The sequence below is a fragment of the Macrobrachium nipponense genome, chromosome 20 (genome assembly GCF_015104395.2).
Source record: "Macrobrachium nipponense isolate FS-2020 chromosome 20, ASM1510439v2, whole genome shotgun sequence".
NCBI classification, from domain to species: domain Eukaryota; kingdom Metazoa; phylum Arthropoda; class Malacostraca; order Decapoda; family Palaemonidae; genus Macrobrachium; species Macrobrachium nipponense.
Genome location: NC_061089.1, coordinates 29,671,074 through 29,684,398, shown reverse-complemented (window position 1 = coordinate 29,684,398; position 13,325 = coordinate 29,671,074). Strand labels below are relative to the sequence as shown.

General features: G+C 37.5%; 1 protein-coding gene across 1 annotated transcript in view; it reads left to right on the top strand.

The window, feature by feature from the left end:
* Nucleotides 1-13,325, top strand: part of LOC135224253 (calcium-binding mitochondrial carrier protein Aralar1-like) — a 273,099-nt gene that overhangs the window by 197,824 nt on the left and 61,950 nt on the right. Inside the window, 1 exon segment of the mRNA XM_064263106.1 lies at nt 6,777-6,943. Coding sequence (XP_064119176.1) covers nt 6,777-6,943 — 167 coding nt within the window.

Below are 13,325 nucleotides of genomic sequence, written 5' to 3'. Positions count from 1 at the left end.
AACTATTACGATAATTAATATATATTAATTATTATAAATAAATATATATGTAATTATATATAATATATAATATATTAATATATAATAATATACTTAGATATGGTTTTATTGAGTCATTAAAGAATTAAGAAAACTATATATTCAAAAAAGGCAATAACTTAAAAGTACCTAAGAAGATCTTCTTAGCACCGCCTTTGGGTTTTTGGATTTTGACTGGGTGTGGCATCTTCTAAAAGACATCTTGTGTCTGAATGGCTACAGACTTTTATACAAAACCGCCTTCCTGTCATATCTTCTACAGTGATTCGTAGACTCTGAATTTGGATACGCCTCCTGTTTGATGCCTTGGCTTTAGGGGGTGTATCCCTTTGGTAACCTCATAGGTCATTCGTTGAAACACATTTCTGGGGTGACCCACTATCTGGCTCTGCTTCTTGATTCATCGAAGTCCATAGGTCTATCTTTGGAAAGGGTGGGGCTCTCAAGAGTTTGGCACTTCCTTCTGTCACACGGAGGGAACGCCGATTAATCATAGGCGCTAATGAGTTGGGTTCCAATTTCTCGAAGATGCCTGGGAGATATCGCTCATCAGCCATTAATCTCCTGTCGGTCACTAATCTCTGGTACGGACAGGGGTTTTTTGGGGGATCCATTCTCCAAGAAAAATCATTATCTTATTTCATTCCCTTTTCCTTTTTCTTCCTTATTATCCGTGCCTCTTCTTAGGTACTTTTAAGTTATTGCCTTTTTTGAATATGTAGTTTTCTTAATTCTTTAATGACTCGATAACACACACACACACACACACACATATATATATATATATATATATTATATAATATATATATATATATTATATATATATATATATATATATATATATATACATACATACATACAATATATACATACATATACACATATATACATATATACACACACACACACACACACACTATATACATATATAATATATATATATATATATATATATATATATATATATATATATATTATATATATATATATATGTATATATATACACACAGGCAGTTCCCTGTTTTGGTGGGGATTCCTTTCCTGATGGTGTGACGGTGATTGAAAATTGCTGACAACGGAAAATCACCAATAACAGTGCAGGTCCCCAGTTACCAGCATGCCGTTAAGTTGGAAGTGCCACTTTATAACCAAGGCCACTATATATATATATATATATATATATATATATATATATATATATATATATATATATATATATATATATATATACATCACATATGCATACATACATGCATACATACATACATACATACATACATACACACACACACACCCACACACATATATATATATATATGTGTGTGTGTGTGTGTGTTTGTGTTTGTGTGTAATTGTAATAGCTACAATGCCATCTTAAATTTTCAAATTCTTTGCTCTTTTTTTTCATATGCTTCGCCTCTCACTACAAAGCCTTGAGATCCAACTTCAAAGAAATGTGAAGAAATCATGATGTCTTGTAGTGGAAAATGAACCCGTGATACCATAATCATGATGAGGTCACCTTGGTGACCTGACCACAAGAAGGATAAAAATCTATTCAGTCTCGTACATGCATATGCTAATGCCACAAAAATAAAGATAATTTTTAATTAATTTTGCCATATGTGCAGCGGCACCATCCTGCTGAAAGAAATCATTGTTGGTGGCCTCAAAACAATCTTTCATATGGTCCATGAGGAGTTCAAAGTATGTGTCTTTGGTTACAGTTTGATTCTTTGCTAGCCTGATGAGTTTTCTGGTGCCATAGAAGGAGGTAAAACAACACTAACCCCATTAGATACTGGGGGTAGTTGACTGTGTGCTGTACGAACTTGGGGTCAGAGGGATCATGTTGTTTTAGATTAAGCCATCCTATTAACTTTACCCCCCTGTTGCTTGTCACTGTGAATGTGGCTTCATCTGTCTAGAGGACATATTTCCACCTATCCTCCACCCTTACAATTTGTCTCTTGCAAAAAGAGAACCTATTCCCCCTTTGCTTCAGGGTGAGGAGTGGGCAATGTCTGGCAGCCCTCTTGCAAAATCTGAGGGTGGAACCAACATGGATCGTATTGTGTGCTCACTAACATTCTCCAACACTTTATTTTCCTGTTTGAGGATATGTGCTGTAATCCTAGGATTCCTATCCACCTCTCTCTTTATGAGCCTTGCTATAGTCTCATTTATTTCCATGGATGATGGCCAGGAAGAGTGTGGATGGGTATCTCCTTGGAACCCCCTTCTTTGAACTTGTTTAATCGATATCTGCACTGTACATATGGTCATGCCCACAACTTCTGCAATATTGTTATTAGTTATTTTAACCTTATGTAAGGTGATTATCTGAGCTATGTTCTCTTGGGATAGCAACCTATTTTTGCCCATTGCATAAAAAAAAGAAAAGAAAACATGAAATGAGGCCAAATACCCAGAAAATGTATGTGCACAACCAGATATGACAATATTATGATGTTTGATGTTTAATCTCCACCCACACAGAAGAATACTAGATAGGTTGCCGTGTCGCTTAAAAGGGCAGAAGGATTGCCAGATGTCCCTAGGAACAAATAATGGATTTTCCTTAAATAATAAAAGCTCCAGAGAGAGTTTTTTATATAAGGCAAATTCAGTATTTGGAGAATAATCAGCCGAGACATATATATACTATATATATATAATATATATATATATAATATATATATATATATATATATATATATATATATATATATAATATATGATATATTATAGATATATATACAGTAATAAACCTTGGGTTACGAATTTAATCCGTTTCCAGAACCTGCTTCGTAACCTAAAAAATTCGTAACCCAAATGGATTTTCCCATAAGAATGTTATAAAAAGCAAATAATGCGTTCCATCCGACCATGAATAACCATTTCAATTCATATTTTTCCATTTATTTTTGTTCACTAAGGTTGAAAATTCGTGTAGGAATTACATAAAATTATAAAATTGAAGAATGAAATTAAAATATAAACACTAGATTTAATATGCATACACAGTAAAAACACCTGAACTTTACCTTTGGCGAGTGTGGCTGCTGGCTTGACGGAGACTGGGAGGAGGGGAAGGGTGAGGAGGAGAGGGTTAGGGCCTTGGGGGGGCCCGGAAATCTCCCTCCGTGAACACTTCTGGAAGACTTTCTGGTTCTTTCTCTAGAGAGCACCGTTCACTACGATCACTAATTTTACGCTTACGCAAACACTATGTTGTCTTTCACAATTTTGAAAAAATATTTTTCTATGAGCAAATTTTCTACATCGTCGAGAATATAAGGCCGTTGTTTCGTCAATACTGTGACACCTTTTGATGCTTTACTGGCTTTAATTTCTTCATTTTTCTTCAAAATAGTGCAGATCGTTGATTGCGACCGCTTGAAGAATGCTGCAATGTCTTTCACGCACTCGCCTTTATCATGCATTTGGATAATTTCCTTCTTCATTTCGACTGTAATCATCTCCTTCTTTCTTATGCTTTCCTTCTTGCTGCTTGCCTTCGTCATCTTGGGAGCCATTGTCTTTAGTATTTGGGTATAGTAATGTATAAAGCACTATCACGGAAACACAACACGTGCGCAAATCACTAAGCAAATTTGAGAGCGTATCACGGACAGATGCGTTCAATCTTACCGCCAGCGAGATATTGAAAGAGTTATGGTTTAAAAAGGGTCAAGGGATGCGTAGGAGGAAGTCACGTGACCCTCGTTAAGTTTTGGCCGAAAAAATGCATTCGCAGATCCCACGCTCATCCGATGTAAACAAAGCAGGCGTTAAGTTTTGGCCGAAAAAAATGCGTTCGCAGATCCCACGCTCATCCGATGTAAACAAATCAGGCGGCCTCCCATGATGGAAATTCGCGCATTCGTATTCCAAGCGAAATTCGTATTCCAGAATGAGGGCGTCACTTCGTAAGTTTAAAAAATTCGTATACTAATCGGTTCGTAACCCAAAGTATTACTGTATATATATATATATATATATATAATATACTATATATACATATACATATAGGCAGTCCCTGGTTATCGGTGGATTTGCTTAATGGCAATCTGGTTTTAGTCCCTTAAAATTGGCAATTCTCGGCACCACAATGCACCGACTTCCAGTTGTTTGTGCCGACAAAAGAATTATGGCGCCAATACATACCTAACAGAGGCCCCTTTAATGGGTTATTGGTCCCAAAATCCGGTTATCAGCATCATAAGCGCCATAAATCACCGAGTTTCAGCTAATGCCTATTTTCACTTATTATCAAGCTCATCGGAATGGAACCCCCGCTGATAACCAGGGACTGCTTGTAGTATATATGTATATTGTATGTATGTATCAGTGCAGGTACACAGTTCTTTTCCAAAGTCATTGGGACCAGATGTGTCTTGCTTTTTGTAATTTTTTGCATTTCAGAACTGTGGGGTCAAAAGCAGAATAAGACATTACTGCGGCTGAAAAATCTTTTTTTTTTCCTTTTTTCATATTTTTTCATTTTAATTATGTATTCATTATAGTTTATTATTATTTATATACTAATGTACTACTGTTAAATGATTCTTAGCTAATTAAGATCATCAATAATAAAACAGTTCATTGCACATTTTGTTTTCAATAAAAACATTGTATAAAATGCAAAAATATTCAACTTCGGAATTTTAACCGAAGTAAGACTATAAAATACATTTAATCCTATCAAAATTGGGGAGGGTTGTTCTTTATTGTTACTAACATCATCACCAGTTTGCGGTCTGGAAACATGATTTGCAAGTGATGACACATCACTATGGCAGACTGTGGGATTTTTCGTACCACTATTTTAAAGTTAAGATTATTGGTAAATTCTTGTTTCCATGAAGAAATCATTAAAGTAAATTATTGAGTAATTTTTTCAATCCTCAGTTAATAATCACCATCACGGTAATGCTCAAACGTAGTGCTGTACGCATAATTTGTGATCAAAATATGTTTGTAAATAAATAGAACAGAATTAGAGAGCTGTCATTGGCTAACAGATCACCATGGCAACCAACCAGCCAATGATTTTTTAGCTGTATTCTGTCTGAGAAAGAACATTTTGCTCATGTGAAGCTGACGATGACGTAAATGCATGTGTTTTGAATACAGCATGTAGTTTTTAATAGTGTATGTATTTTACTGATTGCATGAAGAATAGAATGAATTCCTTCTCATTGCTGTGAGTGCAAATTGTTAGTTCAGAGATTCTTCAGGAACAAATTTTTTTTTTACTTGAGAAGATATTTTTAACTGGGTTGACATACCTTCAAAACAAAATTCATCTCTTTTATCTCTTGAGGAATGTTAATCCATTTCTCTATACCTGCTGGTCACAACCTTTATAGTCCATGCAACTGACAACAACAAATTTTGTTGTTGTTGTCTTCCAAAGAAGTATTACCTGTACTACATTTTTAGAAATGTTATGAATATACACACACTGTGTGAATATGTGCTAATGCCTATTGGTTTAAAACCTCAAATTACAATGTTTTTTTCCAGAGAGAGAGAGAGAGAGAGAGAGAGAGAGAGAGAGAGAGAGAGAGAGAGAGAGAGAGAGATTTCATATCTCTAATCTCTCAAGGAATGATAATCCATTTCTGTTTACTGCTGGTTACACACACTATAGTCCATACAACTGACAATAAAAAAAATTTATATGTTTGTTTTTTGTCTTCCAAAGATGTTTTACCTGTACTACACATTTTAAAACATTATAAACACAGTGTGTGCATATGTGCTAATACCTTAGAGAAAAGACTCAAATTAGCAGCATCTTTTCCTGAGAGATTATTTAGGACTCTAAGTCTTGGCAGATGTACAATTATTTTAATATCTTTGGATTTTTAAAGGTCAGTTCTTTGGATTTTATAAGAAAATTAATATGAGTAGCAGCACACACCGACATGACTCATATCAGCCTTTAGTATACCAAACCACCAACCTTATGAATTGATGCTCTGCTCTCAACAAAATGTTTTTGGTTTTTAGAATTTAAGATAAAGGATTGTGTACCAATATACTATATATATATATATATATATATATATATATATATATATATATATAATATATTATATATTATATATTATATATATATATATTATATATATATATATATATATATATATATATATATATATATATATATATATATATATATATATATATATATATATATATATTTGTGTGTGTGTTACTGTAAGTACTGCATGAGTAAATGTGAAAATCCAAGAATTGAGTATGAGATAAATTTCAGAAACTGAAGTAAACTAACACAAAGGAAAAGTAAAATTAATATGAAATGCTTTATTGGGGTAGTTGGTCATTTAATTTGTTTAGCAGAGTTATGCTTTATTTACTGGAGTGTAAGAAAGCCAGACATTGATAAATTAATGAGGGACAAAATATACAATTTGCTTGTGATTAGAAGGGGTTGTAAGTTGATGAAAAGTTTTTCCGTTGCCATTGTCCAATTTCATTTTATTATTGTCTCTACTTATTGGTACTTTAACTATATGCCATAAAATTTTCTGCAAAACTCTTCCTGTTCCATATAAACGAAAGCATGTATTTCAAAGGTGTAACAAAAGATTACCTTAAGAACTTAACCCATACTTATATTGTTTAAGTATTTTTGTACATTTTTAGGAATGCCATTTGGAAACTGTTTTATTTGTCAACGAGTAATTTTTTTTATTCTTCAGGAAAATAGTGTACAGTGACCTGGAGGCCTTAACACCAGAGCAGTATATGAAAGTGATCACACGCAAACTAACTGATATCAAAGCCGTCCATAGTCCTGAGCAGCGATCTGTGTTTATCCAGATATTAGAGCAGGCTTATAGGTTCACTCTTGGCTCATTTGCTGGTGGTCAGTAGCTTGAATGTTTTTTTTTAATTCTTTAAGTGTATTACTACAGTTAGTTCTTATGGTTTTGTAAGTTAGAAAATGCAATGTTATAGATACAAGATTTTTTCAGCAAACTCAGTCCCTATAATTAGCCTACATTCATGTCCTTCTTAAATGCGGTTAAAAGTTCCTCTGTTAGGAATGTTATGGCGTCATAGCTATTATCGGCACCTTATGGTGTTGATAACCAAAACTTGGCCCGTTATGGTGCCATAAATCACTGATTTTATGGTGCTAGGCAAGTGTCATGAAAGCGGACCGCCATTAACAGAGTCCGCTGATAACTGGGGACTGCCTATTAGGAGTGAGAAATCTATTGGGATGGGAGTCATGAGCTTTCGTCAAAATTAGTGGCTTTTTATAGAAAAACTATTAGGTTTTCTAGAAATATGAATTATCAAGTTGGAAGGACAGAACCTTTAAAAATCCCCAAATTATTAGATGGGATGAATGATACAGCAGAGAGCTTCTGGAACTTAGGTAGAAACCCTGAGAATTTCTGAGCTATGAAGTTAGTAACTGCAAATCTAAAGGTTCCATTAAGAAGGAAGATAATACATAGAGGCTGTGAATCACAAAAGTCAACCCATCTGAGTGTCACATCTAAGGGAAATTATATGAAGATCAGATACTTCTATCCATCTGTGAGGAAAAAAATAATTATTTTTCAGGTGACCCTTACCTTCTATCATTTGCTGACTCCAACATTGAGTGCTGGAGAAGGTTAAGAGATTCCCTTATAACCAAATTATCAAATATTAGAAATACCCTTTTTGCTTCTTCAGATGATGATCTTTTTTAGGTGAGGTCCACTTCTGCAAGGAGGTGGGACATGGACCTGAACATAGCCATTGGTTGAGATTGTGCAACATAGAATGGTGAATTTAGCCTTGGTACCCCAGGCCTGCCGAGCTGGTGGGAGCTAAAACCACAACTAAACATGGTCCCTAAAGAGTTACACCCTACCTTTCTGAGTTGCTGTGGTACCTCACAACCAAAACAACACCACCAATTTTGCCTGCAAAGGTGGTTCTTAATCAGCTCAAGGTAGCTTTCTCCAATAAGGATCAATAGCTTTGCAACATAAGCTCAACATTATTTACTCGAATGAACTTTGTTTGCTCCTACCTACGAGAAACAAAGCAAATACAGCTAAGGAGTATGGTTTCACCATGTACTAACTTGGATACATAAGGTTCCTTACTTAGCCAGGATGGGGCTTGATAGTGAAAACATATATGTATACCTGTTTGGAACACATAGGGGAAAGATAGGAGAATTCTCCCCTGCAGAAATTATAGATGCTAGTTTATGGCAGTCTTCTTACTAGATCTAGAAGGCATTCAAGTACTAGTTAGAAGTAAACACAATTGCACCTCCACTTTGCCGCCAAGACTTTACAGTCTAGAGGGAGGTGTTCTGACAATCTTTTGGAGACAATGCATGGTGTGCTTTCAGGATTAAGGATTTATAAAGAAAGCCATGGCATTCTGAGAACTAGAAACCTAAGGATTCTTGACTTTGCAATTAGGTTCCTATAATGTTTCCTCAATGGTTAAGATGGGATATATAAATCCCTATAGCCCTAACAGGGCATCAAAGAGTCTCTTCTTCCTCAGGTGACAGAGTGTCTAAAGTGGGGATAGAGAAAACTCTTGGAAGAGCTTTGGTTTTGACATCATTCTTAGCATGATATTCTTCTTCCCAGCTGGTTCTCATTTTTATATGGGGTTGCCGTTTCGGATGAGCCGTTTCCATCTATTTTTGTCCTGCGCTTCTGCCTCATCAATTCCCTTCTCATGTAAGTCTCCTCTCACACAGTCCTTCCATCTCTTTCTTGGTCTCCCTCTTCTTCTTCTTCCTTGAACCTCCACCCCCATAGTATGTCTCCCAACGTGGTCCTCATCTCTCCTCAACAAGTGTCCATACCATCTCAGCCTCCCCTCCTACACTTTCTTTGATACTTCCACCACCTTAGTCAACCCCCTTATGTGGTCATTTCTGATCCTATCCTCTCTTGTCACCCGAGACATCCACCTAAGCATTCTCATTTCGGCCACATCCATCCTCTTCTCCTCTGTTTTTCTCATACTACTGTTTCTGTACCATACAGCATTGCTGTTCTTACCACCATCTTGTGAAATTTTCCTTTTAACCTCAGCGGGATTCTTTTGACACAAAGAACTCCAGAGGCCGCTCTCCAGTTGTTCCAGCCTGCCTGTACCCGATGTTTTACTTCTTCTTCCATACTTCTTCCAGCATTAACAAAAGATCCCAAATACTTAAACTTATCATCTCTCTTTATTTGTTCTCCACCAAGCTGAATACTTTCTCTATCATCCCCCTCAGTGGTGGTACACATATATTCTGTCTTAGATCTACTTATTCTCATTCCTCTGTCGTCCAGTACTTGTCTCCATCTTTCCAATTTCATTTCGAGATCTTTCCTGCTGTCTGCGCACAGAACAATATCATCCGCATAAATGGGCTCAGAGCCGACCCCTGGTGTAATCCTACTCTCACCTCAAAACCCTCTTTCTCCGCAACACTGCTCCTCACTCTGGTAAATACATTCCGGTACATCTTGTATCAGTTGCACATACTTCTCCGGCACCATCTTCTCCCTCAGACTCCTCCATACCTCTTGTCTCGGGACTCGGTCATAAGCCTTTTCAAGGTCAATGAATACCATATGTAGGTCCCTTTGCTTTTCCCTGAATTTTTCCATTAGTTGTCTCAGACAAAATATACCACCTGTTGTTCCCCTTCCCTTCATAAATCCCATCTGCTCTTTACCTATTTGTACTTCTCTCAGTCTAGCTTCTATCATCCTTTCCAGTATCTTCAAAGTGTGGGACATCAATTTAATGCCCCTATAATTACCACACTCTTGGACATCGCCTTTCCCTTTAAAAATTAGGATCAATATACTCCCACGCCACTCATTTGGTATCTTTTCCTGTTCAATGATCTTTATCATAAGATTGTACAGTATGTCCACTCCTTCATCTCCTAATGCTTTCCATGCCTCCACAGGAATCATGTCTGGTCCAGTTGCCTTCCCATTGTTCATCTTCTTCAGTGCATTTAGTAGCTCCTGCCTAGAAAACCTCATTACCATGCCAATGTTTACTTGTCCATCATCTCTTATTAGTCTATTATTTTCTTCATTTAACAACTGTTCAAAATATTCTTTCCATCTCTTCACAATGTCTTCCTCCTTTCTAAGTACTACACCATCTTGATCTTTTATTTGTTTGATAGGTGTAATATCTTTGGTGCTCTTATTTCTAACCTCTGATAGCTTGATCATCTTCTTTAATCCTTCCTTTGTCCCCAGCTCATTATACACATCATCAGATGACTTTGCTTTAGCTTGGGCTACCCCTTTTTCACCACCTTGTTTTTCTCTCTGAACCTATCTCTGTCTTCCACTGACTGTGACTCTTCCCATCTTTTCTTTGCCTCCTTCTTATCTTTTACTACTTTCTCAATGTCTTCATCCCACCACCAACTCTCCTTTTCTTCCCATATGGTACCAGCTGTCTCTCCAACAGCTCCTTTCCATGCCTTCTTATTACTGTTGCATTTCGTGCCCAGCATTCTTGAACGTCTTCAATCCCTATATCAATATCCTCCAAAACCCTCCTCTTTAACTCTTTCTTTTTATCCCCTTCCTTCTCTAATTTGTACCATTTAATTTTCCTTATCCCTTTAGCTTTGGTTTTTCTTTCCCTTTTTAACTTCAAGTCCATACATAGCAGTCTGTGTTGGGGGGGCTACATGGTTGCCTGGAATAACTTTGCAGTTCTTGACCTCCGCCAGTTTTATCCTTTTATACAGGAAGTAGTCTATCTGGGAGCATCTTCCCCCACTCTTATATGTTATTAGGTGTTCCGTTTTCTTCTTAAAGAGTGTGTTTACTATTGCCATGTCGAATGACACAGCAAAGTCCACTACACTATCTCCTGGGCTTCTCTCCCCAATTCCATGGCCCTCATGCACCCGACCAATCACCTCATTTTCACTTCCGACATGGCCATTCAAATCTGCCCCCACTATCACCCTCTCATGTTCTTCCAGTTCTTGCATTATTCCATCTATGTCTCTCCAGAAATTTCCCTTCTCTTCCTCTGTGCAACCAACTTGTGGTGCATATTCACTTATAATATTCAGAATCTCTCCTCCATAACATATCTTCAATCTGATGATACGATCATTCTTTCTATCACTGTATTCTTCAGTTCACTGGACAGTACTATGCCAACTCCATTTCTACCTTGTTTATTTGCTCCACTAAAGTATAGCTTATATCCATCACCTAACTCCTTAGCTTTATTTCCTTTCCATCGCGTTTCTTGCACACACATAACATCTACTTTCTTTTCTCTCATTAAGTCAGCCAATTCTCTACCTCTCCCAGTCATGGACCCAATATTAAGCTGACATAATCTAAACCCAGTGTGAGCTCGCTTCTTTAGCTGCACCTGCTCCTGATGCAGTAGCCCTCGCCTTATCACAGAGTTAGGGCGATGTCTCTGTGCGTTGTTTACGAAGTACGCCTATCATTACCTCTTTCCATATTTTGGCTTATTCCATTTTTAGGTTTTGGCACAGATTTTTACAGCCGGATGCCCTTCCTATTTATGAACACTGTACTAACGATTACAGTGTACCACTTGTAACTTGCTTATTCTTTCGGCCGAAGTCTTGGCTACCAGAAATAATGTTCTTAGAAATGCTTTAAGAGAAGCCTCTTTCATGGGTTCAAAAGGAGGGCCTCTAAGGTGTCGTAAGCCATGACTAGGTTCCATAAAAGCAGCTTTACCAAACCTTCAGCAGTCCAGCTGAAAAGAGTGAACAGTTTTGCCTAAGTCAATCTCTTTGAAATACCCAATCCAGTATGCAGTACGTAATACATAAGCCGGATTTGCAGCCTTGGTGGAGGAAAGAGACAAACCTGTGGTATCTCTCAAGAAGTGCAGCCACTGTATTATATTTTTGATATTGGTGCAAAGACAGGAAATGCCCCTGAACTTACACCATAATCTATAAAGCTCCCTCAATACTGGACAAGAAATAAATTAAATATCCTGATGTCATTAGGAAAGAGTCCCTAGATGACATATAAAAGTATCTGGAGCTGAGGAGCTAGATGTCCGTTTCCATGCAGCTAGATGAAGCCTTTCGATATTTCATTGAAGCTTCCCTGTCCCCTGTCTGACGAAGCAGATTTGTCTATGGAGGTAATTGCCTAGGAACTCTACTGCCTCCTCAGCCACCAAAGAGTGATTAGAAAACATGGTGGTGTTCCTGGTAGTCCTCAACCATAGAGTACCCCATTCAAGAATGGAAACATAGGGAAGACATACATAAATAGGCTTGTCCAGTCATGAACCATAACATCTAATCCTCAGGCTTGTTGAGGATCGGAACTGGGTAGACACAGCAGGAGACAAAGATTAATTTTAGTAGTACTAAGAAATCGAGGGGTCAGCCAAACATTCTCCAAATCGCTTGCAAATACAGGGTTAAAGATCAATAGTGGGAGAATTCCTGTCCTTGGCGACTTAACGTACCCACCAAACATACAATCAACCAGGAACCAACTGGCTCATATGGACAATATTCCTTTCCACCATCCAGAGGCTAAAGTCCTGGTGATGGCTACCAAGGTTCCCGAATTCATCCCCCTGCCTTCTTATATGAGCCAGAGGAGGCATCTAAGAAGACAGAAATTACTTAAATCCCTTTTGGATGGCCAACAACTTGCAGGTGTTGTGAAAACTCCTGGTTCCTGATAAGTACACCCTCATCCTCGTTCAAAGCAACTGAATTCTGGGTTCAGGGACTATAGGGACATAACTGCCAGAAGCAGTGGTATGGCCTTCCACCAATGAAGGGAAAAGACCAGTTCTGGGCTCCATGGCTCCAACTCATGGTCTGGCTAAGTCTTTTTCTGTGCCTGTGCCTGTCAAGTGCAACTGAAGAGGTATCATCCAATGACAAACACTGGGAACTAACTTCTCTAGAGAAGACATGCTAGCTTGAGTCAGGAAACCTTAAACAGAAGAGAATCAGTCACCACGCCCAGGTAGGTCACTCTTTTTGTATTTCCAGAAAAGACTTGCAATATTTATTAGTAAGCCTAGGGCTTTTGCCAAGTTCAGCACAGGTTCCCTTACCCTCAGGCCATCCCCCTAGACTTCACAAAGATAATCCAGTAGTTCATGTACAGAAGTATCTTTACTCCCAATAAGTGAAACAGTCACAAAGCGGATAGCACCCTGGTGAAAACTTGGGGCATGGAACTCATCCTGAAACAAAGCTTGACATTGATTTG